The sequence below is a fragment of the Cibotium barometz genome, chromosome 27 (assembly GCF_041138505.1).
Source record: "Cibotium barometz isolate CiBa-2024 chromosome 27, ASM4113850v1, whole genome shotgun sequence".
NCBI lineage: Eukaryota > Viridiplantae > Streptophyta > Polypodiopsida > Cyatheales > Cibotiaceae > Cibotium > Cibotium barometz.
The window spans coordinates 15,768,398-15,777,597 of NC_141072.1; the positions used below are offsets into that span (position 1 = coordinate 15,768,398).

At 40.3% G+C, this 9,200-nt stretch overlaps 1 protein-coding gene across 2 annotated transcripts; it reads left to right on the plus strand.

The window, feature by feature from the left end:
• The first annotated feature begins 228 nt into the window (after nucleotides 1-228).
• Nucleotides 229-3,841, plus strand: LOC147623089 (protein NBR1 homolog). 2 transcript variants are annotated; one of them, XM_086821145.1, is made up of 7 exons: nucleotides 229-394; nucleotides 736-802; nucleotides 889-1,622; nucleotides 1,722-1,851; nucleotides 2,057-2,350; nucleotides 2,483-3,418; nucleotides 3,521-3,841. In XM_086821145.1, the coding sequence occupies exons 2-7, from the start codon at nucleotides 785-787 to the stop codon at nucleotides 3,617-3,619; spliced, it is 2,211 nt and encodes a 736-aa protein (XP_086677271.1). In that variant the 5' UTR covers nucleotides 229-394; nucleotides 736-784; the 3' UTR covers nucleotides 3,620-3,841. The 2 variants fall into 2 exon arrangements, with proteins under 2 accessions (XP_086677271.1, XP_086677272.1); XM_086821146.1 differs by having other exon boundaries at nucleotides 267-394; nucleotides 501-802.
• The last annotated feature ends 5,359 nt before the right edge of the window (nucleotides 3,842-9,200 follow it).

Genomic DNA, 9,200 nt, shown 5'->3' on the forward strand with positions numbered 1-9,200 from the left:
GGATAAAGAAAACTTTTTTAGAACCCTATTGTGATTTGCTTTGGTTTCAATATTAGTGAGCACAATTCAAACTCTTATGGAGCAATCTTTCAATCTTTGTCTTTGTATTTCAATAAACTGTTTTGACTTCTTCCTGCCCAAGTTATCAAACCCTAAATGCTTGTGACTTCATAAAAATAAATGAATACAAAAAATATGTATATTGAAGAATCTTATCTTCTTAAAAATATAAAGAATAATACAAAGAAAGAAATACAAGACGGGGCGGTGTTTCACACAAAGTATTCGCTATTCACACAAAGTATTCGCTATATGTTCATTGCTCAACTGAATAGGAGCTTGCTTTATGCGCGGCTCACAGGAACGCGACTCTCCTCTCCGCTCACTCGAAAAGGTTAGGTCCCTTCTGTGCTCTGAGATCAGGGTTTCTTCTGTGTTTTTGCTATTCAGGTTTCATCTGTGCTCTGAAATAAGGGTTTCTTCTGTGTTTTTCTATTCAGGTTTCATATGTGCCCGGAAATGAGGGTTTTTTCTGTGATCTGAGATTAGGGTTTCTTCTGTGCTTTGAGTTTAGGGTTTCTTCTGTGATTGTTCTGTGCTTTGAGTTTAGGGCTTGTTCTGTGCTTTGAGTTTAGAGTTTCTTCTGTGTCGATTTAGGGTTCTTCTGTGCTCTTTTGTGCAAATTAGTGTTTTAGCTTTCTGTGCTGCACACTCTTCACTCATTTCTCTATGCAGGTTGAATCGAATTTGGTATCTTTGCTATTGTCGATTTCTGTCTGGATCCATGGCGCTAGTCTTCAAGGTACTGTCTTTCTTTTTCTTCTTTTCTAGCGATGGTATTTCTATCCTCCTTAGCGAATTCACAGGCTTTTTTGCTTTTCTTTGCAGATCAAACACAAGGAAACGCTCCGAAGGTGGGTCGTCTCTCAAACCCTAGAAGAGAAACCCTCAGATTTTGCGCTTACTGTTGATGAACTGGAGGCCAAGATCCGGGAGCTTTTTCATCTCCCTTCAAACGAGGTACTTGTGATCACCTATGTGGACAAAGAGGGTGATGTTATTACTCTGGCTGATGATCAGGACCTTGTAGATGCTTGCCTGGTTCAGTACCTTAACCCCCTTCGATTGGATGTGCAAATTTCTGTGAATAACTCCAACCCCAATCCCAATTCTAACCCTGACCCTAGTTCTAGCCCTAACTCGAACCCTAACTCTGTCGCAGTGCTGCCATTGCCAAACTCTGCTGAAAATGCCAACGCAGACCGTTCCCCAAAACCACCTTTTCCACAAGTAACTGCAGATGCAATCAAACAGTTCCTGTCCAAGTACACCCAAGCCATTGACCCTAACCTCCAGCCTGCAGTCCTTCTCAAGAACCTCCACCATACTCTGAAGGACTTTCTGAAAACCTTAGTTCATGAAGGCCAGCGGTTATCGCCCCGTAGTGCTGTGTCAGCTAAAAACCCTACCCTTGTCAGATGTACTAGTGAACCTCGTGCTCGACACTCCCCTGTCCTAGACCAATGCAGTAAGGATGATCCCTCCCCCATCTTGCATGTGGGGGTACGGTGTGATGGTTGTGGCATGTATCCGATCCAGGGACTGCGGTACAAATCCTCAAAGTAAGTTATGTATGTTTTAATGGTTTGTATGGTGCACGATTTGTTTGAAACCATCCTATATGTAAGCTGGGTGTGATGCATTTGGTAATCTTACTGCAGGGTTTTCAATTACGACCTTTGTTCTAGTTGCTTTGAAGAGATGGGTAATGAGACTGACTATCAGAAAATGGAGCGTCCGGTGCGTCTGCCATGGCATGGCTTTTACCATCCTTCATGCTCAGCAGGAGGGGTACGTGTGAAGGCACATATTTCATTCTAAGTAAATATGCGGAGTCAAGATTAGGATGGCAGTGTCTGTTGACTCCGTTGGGAGTTTCTCACACCCGTTCCACTTAAGCTCTGCTTCTGTTGCTCTTCATTAGATGTCTAAAACACAACTTGATATGAAAGACTTTTGCCATTGCACTAACTTTGTAATTTTCTGCTTCTCATAGCCGAGAATGCCCATGAGGTGGAGGTCTCCCTTTGCTTCTGGCATAGATGGCTGGAAGTCTGAGTGCCCGTTTCTACGCACACAGTCAGGTCCTGCTGCTGACATGTTCCAGCACCTGAATGCCAGTTTTGTGAAGGATATGACTGTCTTTGATGGAACAGAGCTGGCGCCTTGCACAAAGTTTACAAAGATTTGGCGCCTCAGGAATATTGGATCTTTTCCTTGGCCTCAGGGTACACGTCTTGTACATCTTGGAGGTGACAAGCTGAGTGTGGAGGAGGCTATAGATCTGAAGGTATAGATTTTTTCTCCGTGGGTTAAGTATGTTAGCATGTGGCAAATAGAGCTTACTCAATCAGTGGGTCGCTAGCACACAATGGTTAAGTGCTAACCTTACCTACCCTTTTCTGACATATGTGGCATGCAGCTACCCGAGGCTGGTCTTCTCTCGGGGGCCGAGTTTGATGTTTCCGTTAATTTGAAAGCACCGGATACAGCTGGAAATTATGTGTCACATTGGTGCTTGATGGCTCCCAGTGGTGAAAAGTTTGGTCACAGTGTGTGGGTTGCAATCCAGGTTGCGCCTCATGGTGATGAGTCTCCTCAAGTGCAATCTTCATGCGTTAGAGATGAAAAGGCTGAGGTGGTGGAAGAGCCTCTTAACATTGAAGGGGGAACAGAACCTGCCATAGATTCTGGGATTGACATGAATATGCCAGGCAACCAAAGCATGGGTCATGAAGGCTTGAACATTGATGATGATGTGAGTGTTCACAATGCTGAGCAGGGCAGCTCTTCATGCATTAGAGATGAAAAGGCTGAGGTGGTGGAAGAGCCTCTTAACATTGAAGGGGGAACAGAACCTGCCATAGATTCTGGGATTGACATGAATATGCCAGGCAACCAAAGCATGGGTCATGAACGCTTGAACATTGATGATGATGTGAGTGTTCACAATGCTGAGCAGGGCAGCTTGTTTGTCAACACGGTTGATAAAGCTTCCCAGACTACGTCTGCTGCAGAAGTGGATCAGGATGGCCTAGACTCGGTTAATGATCAGGATGACCTAGACTCGGTTAATGATCAGGACGACCTAGACTCGGTTGAAGATGGGTTTTCTATCATAGAGAAACCAATAGAAAAGGAGCAGACAAGTGTACTTCAGGAGCAATATGCTAAGAAAAGGGTGTTAAAAATAGCAAACCAGGAGTTGCAGCTGCACTTGCTTGAAACAATGGGTTTTATGAATCGGAATTTAAATGCTCTTTTGTTAGACAAGAACAATCAGGACCTGGAGCTCACAGTGGATGATCTTCTTTTGGGTGCAGGCTGGGATAGCCTGCTCAAGGATCTTAAAGAAATGGTACGGTCTTTCCATTCCTTGATGTATTCTCATCTTATATGACAGAACTCTTTTATCTAACCCATTGGAGACCTACTAAGCTTGCATAATTTCTCTTTGCAGGGGTTCGATGACACATACACCAACCTTCGTTTGTTGATGAAAAATGAAGGCAGTATCAAACGGGTTGTCAAAGAGCTGGTGGAGATGGAGAAACAGTAAAGTTGAAGGGTAGCTAAGGCCATATGGGGACACAAAGGCCCTTTTATGTGGGTTTTCGAATAAAGGTGATAGCCTGGTTAAGCTATAGCCATTTCTTTTTTCTACATTTACAGAGCTTGCCAGCACTAGCAATAGTTTTATAAAACTGTTGCTTGCTTGGAAGGAAAAAGTTATATACTTATGTATTATAATTTGTGTAGTAAAATGGACTTTGGTCTAAAATGTTTCTGTTGTGTAGGTGTGGTTCTTAACTTGTGTAGGATAACTTAATTTGACTGTCATTACTTGTGTGCCCCTTTTTAGGGTGTCATTATTGTTTGTCCATTTGAGGGGTGTGCCTTGCAGTTGCATTCAATGATATGCCTCTGCTACGTGTGCCATGTTTATGCTTGTCTCATGTTTAACTTGCAAAGACAATGTTTTGGAAAAGAAGAACAAGATGAAGAATTGTTTTTATGTTGTAGGAAACTATCCCAAAAACATTATCCAACGAAAGCTGGATTGGACAGGAGGGGAGGGGGGGAGTATTAGAAATAGTCACACCCGCATGGTGTGTTTGTGTATTAGAAATAGTCACACCCGCATGGTGTGTTTGTGGTTAAATTGGTTAAATCTTAGTTTGAGAGGGCCAAGTATGACAACTGTCGTGTCCAGTGTGGACCCCCATACACTGTATACCCCTCAATGTGCGGAACAAGGAGGATGTCTATGATCAAATGGTGTTTCCCTTGCTACACTTTGGGCTTTTCTAAGGAGTACCCCTGTATCTATTAGGGAGTCCACATTGATATGAAGCAATCCATACTTTTAAAAGTTGACATTGCATAATGTACAAGTTACATTGTATAAGTTGGTGTAAAAAGAGTCTCGATTTGGGCAGTCGAATGAGTATTCACATCAATTTTAATAAATGGAGATGAAATATACTGTAGTGAGTTGCAAACATAACATGTTTATTAAACACTCATTCATCAATTTTAATAAATAGAGATGAAATATACTGTAGTGTGTTGTAAACATGACATGTTGGTAACTCTTAACCTACCCCAAAAATACCTTATCTCTTGCTAAGGCAAGTCCCTAGAAGGCTCTAATACCATGCCACAACTCAGCTAGCCTAAGGTGTTAAAAGTAAGGTTGAAAACTAATTAAAATAACACTTAATTAAAGATATTAGATCAGACACAATAAATGGCTACTCAAGTCACTTAATAAATCCCTGATAGGAAAAAAAAAGACATTAAAGTTCACACATGTACAAAAGAGAACAATTCTAGGTGATGTTATGAGGAGAAAACTTTGATTCCTATGTCAAGATGAGAAAGGTCCGCATCTCAAAATCATCACATAAAAACATTATGGGTTTCACACATGTTATTTAGCCAAGAAGATAGATTGACATGCGAATGATTAACACATGCTTTTCTCGTGTACACATGTTTTAAAGCTGGGAAGACGTATGGATGATTCACACATTCTTTTCCCATAAGATCTTGCAAATTTTAAGACTCTTTTAGCATATACTAAGTTCCAAATTTACAAGTACTAATGTTGAAATTGACATGCACTAATGTTCAAATTGACATGTGTAATATTCCACATAGTTTTTCATATATGACAAAGTGCATATTGAAATATGTGAGATATGGAGCCAAAATTTCACACATGTTTTTCTTATAGGTAAAGTTTTCTTCACATAGTGAAATAATTTGTTATATGTGTGCCAAAGGGGGGATGTGCTGGTAGTTAATTGGGTAGATTACTCCTTATGCAAACATAGTATTTACGAGTGATGGGCATCATTAATTTATTCATATAATATCACTTTATAAATTATCCCGCTCGAGCAAATTTTTAGCACTTTATGTATATTTATTAATTTTTCCACTCTAATGCATTTATAATGATGTAAACAAGGGATAATCGAGCTAAATGTAACGTTGACATGTATGGGATGTATGTTAGCTAACCTAGGACACACATATACACAGTTTAGACTAAGGCCAACCACCTAACTCTTGGTGCCTAGGTACTTAGTAAGTTGTATAAAAGATAACTCAACTAATGAGAATCTACTTTTCCCTTGTGTGAGATAGAGAGATCTCATCCATGGAGTGCTTCTTACCTTATCCTTTTCTTGTGTGTGTGTGTGAGAGAGAGAAACAGAGAGAGTAGGTGTGTTCTTGCTTATGGCTTGCAAGTTATCCATCTCTACTACCATGGCAGCTTTGTCGTTGAGGGGCTAGTCCTTAGGATTCATCATCAAGTATTTGGGTGACACAAGTTGGCAATGTCTACAAGGGCTAGCTGCTTCAACATTTGGGTAGCTTCCCTTGGGAAGCTACAAACGGACCATCATCCAAAAAAAAAACAAGTAAGTATTCTCATTGGTTTTGGTTGACATGCTTCTTTGTAGGTACAATGGTTTAGCTTATCCCACGAGTTTAGCTTTACATCACCTCCTCTTATCCCACGAGTTTAGCTTTACATCGCCGAGGAGGTGAGGTTACTTCTAGTAGTGTGAGTGATCTCCTAAGCGTAACCTTCTATCATTGAGGATCTAATGTGTAGTAGAGCCTGAATGATTGTCGAGGAACACTTCTTCTTAGCTCTCTATAAAGAGAACCTGCACAGTAGGAGGTGAGGTTACTTCTAGAGCAGTGTGAGTGATCCTAAGATTAACCTTCTATCATTGAGGATCTAATGTGTTTATAGTAGAGCCTGAATGATTTTTGAGGAACACCTCTTCTTAGTTCTCTGTAAAGAGAACCTGCACAATAGCTAGTTTAGATTAATTATTTATTAATTATTTAGTAAATAAAAATTAAATATAAACATTACATTAATAGCATTGTTAAGAACTCATTAATATATTTAAGTGGCTAGATAATTTGGGATTTAAGATGTCATTAATCCTTAATCATAATCGTCAATTTCTAACAATTTTTCAATAGCACTAATTAGCTCATAACTTGAGATTCCAGATTCTATTTGAAAATCCGAGACCACTGTAAGAATCAAGAGATTAAGCTCTTTGATCTTATAACTTTAATTTTTGGCTGATAAGGGCTATAAAAATTGTCTATTTTTGGACTCCTAATCTAGATTAGTATTGTAGATCAAAGTTTCATTAGCTTTGCTTAGTTTAGTTTTGGGTGTGAATTACAAGTTATGATTAGTAAGTTTCTATTATTCTCTTTGTACATTCTACATAGATTATTAGTTGATTTAATCTCTTTGGTTTAAGCCTCAAATCAAATGGGTTTAACATAGCTTGGTTTATCTTGTCTAGTACATAATTCTACTTTTCCAAGAATAATTTGAGCTCATATGCATGGATTCTTATCCAAAGATTACATCATCAAAAGGCTTAATGGATGGTTACCATGCATTAGATTTGTGTATTGACATTTTTTGGTAAGTGTGAAGCTAAGAGATCTAGATTAAGAGTGGGAGGCAAGTGGAGTTCTAAACCTACAGGAGGTAACTTGCTGACAACAATAAATGGTAAGTATGGTAAGAATTCCCTTTCCCTGACAGAGGTGGATGCATTTTTGGCCTTGAGAGCTATTGCTTTCCCTTTCCCTGACAGAGGTGGATACATTTTTGGCTGTGAGAGCTATTGCTTTTCCTTTCCCTAACAGAGGTGGATGCATTTTTGGTCGTGAGAGCTAATGCTTTCTTCTCCACACGTGTGTGTGTGTGTGTGTGGGGTGTGGTTTTGCTTTCATATAGAGGTCGATGCATTTTTGGCCGTGAAAACTAGTCAATCTAGCTTGTCCATATCAGTAAATTTGCATCCATATCAGTAAATTTGACACCATTGACATAGGGAAACAATTGAAAACTAGTCAATCTACTTTATCCATTTTGTCTAGGCATAAGCTAGAGCTATCCCATAGCTTTTGGCTAGTCTATAAGAGGCTTTTATGCCTTCTGGTTCTAGAGACCACATGAATTATCCATTTTTGGTCCCCATCAACTTAGATCTCGGAGCAGAGTGCATGAGCGTAAGGGAGACTTGAACTAGGAAATAGAGCAGGGAGACTAGGTTTCCACACCTGGCTCTCATTCACCCTCCATTTACTTTTCCTCAGATTTGACTAGTGTAGATTGTTTATAGCCATGGGATCTTGCCACCTACCAAGTTTGGTCTCAAACAGACGAGGTTGAAATTTGCTATTTTTGGTTGCCTCACCAAGTTCCCATGCGTGGGGCTACAAATAGCAGTTGGCAGTGCAAGAGAGAAATCTGAAGTTCGTGCATTGTTATCTATTATGTTGACTAGCCCCCCTCCCCCCTCCCTCAAGTTTGGTGCCAATCTCAGTCACCTCCATTTACTTTTTCTCAGATTTGACTAGTGTAGAATGTTTACAGCCATAGGATCTCCAAGTTTGGTCTCAAATCAACGAGGCTAGAAATTTGTTATTTTTGGTATCCCTACCTCACCAAGTTTCCACACATGTCTAAAAATAGCAGGTGGTAGTGCAAGAGAGCAACCTAAAGTATCCACAATGTTATCCATTATGTTGCCCTACCAAGTTTGGTGCCCCAATCTGACCTAGTTTGCCGTTGAAATGGGTTGGGCCAAGACGTTTACATTCAAGTATTGTTGGTTGAAAATCATGCCAACTTACAAGGGTTTCTGGACTAAATTTAGGCCTAATTACATCTGTTTGGCGGGGGAATATGACCACTTATTCCCATAGCAACCTATTAAGATTCACTGGTTATGCACACAACATACACTAGATAATTGTAGATCTAACACAATAAACACAATACATAGATTACTGAATACTATCAGGCTGTCCGCTTGATAAAACAATGACGAAACACGATATGTTAACAAATGACTAAAATGTATGCAGCAGAACTAAAATATACAGAAACGTAGCAAGAAGATGAATGTACACGAGAGTGAGATAGCAAGAAAGGGGGGTAGTACTGAATTCTTCCCAGTGTGCTTGCCTTGAGTTCCTTATGTGAGCGAGGATCTCGGTGGTGTTGTGGTTGTTGGTTTGTTGTTGGTCTTTGTTAGGCATTATCATGGAGATTAGCCGATCATGCAGCTGGTCGTAGTTCTTCTGGAGAGTGGTGGAGTAGTCCTTTAGCACTCCCAAGAGCTATGCAGCCTTCCCATGTTGATAGGTGTCTGCGGATTTAGTGTTGGTAGGTTCTATTGAGGTATCTCCACTTGTGCTACTTTTGTCGCTTTGCTATCCTGACCAGTTACTTCAGAGCGCAAGGTGATGCTTTGAGGTGAGGATGGCTTTACCTCTTCTAGTGCTATTCCAACGACCTTGAGTAGGAGCACAGAGATAGGAGGTAGAGGAGTTTCCCATGATCCTTGAATATGAGCCCTTGTGTTTGCATGTTCCCTTGTGTTACTACTACTGTTAGTAACTTCAGAATCATACTGTTGTCTTGTAGATGGTCTTTTGGTGTCATTGTTGCTATATCTCCATCTTCCAGAATGCTGGCTTCTTTGCCTTGTGCTACCAAAGTAATTGTCTTTGTGAGCAGAGTTATGGCTACCATGCTGGCTGTTGGCATAGTCAGGAGGCGAGCTTTGAGAACC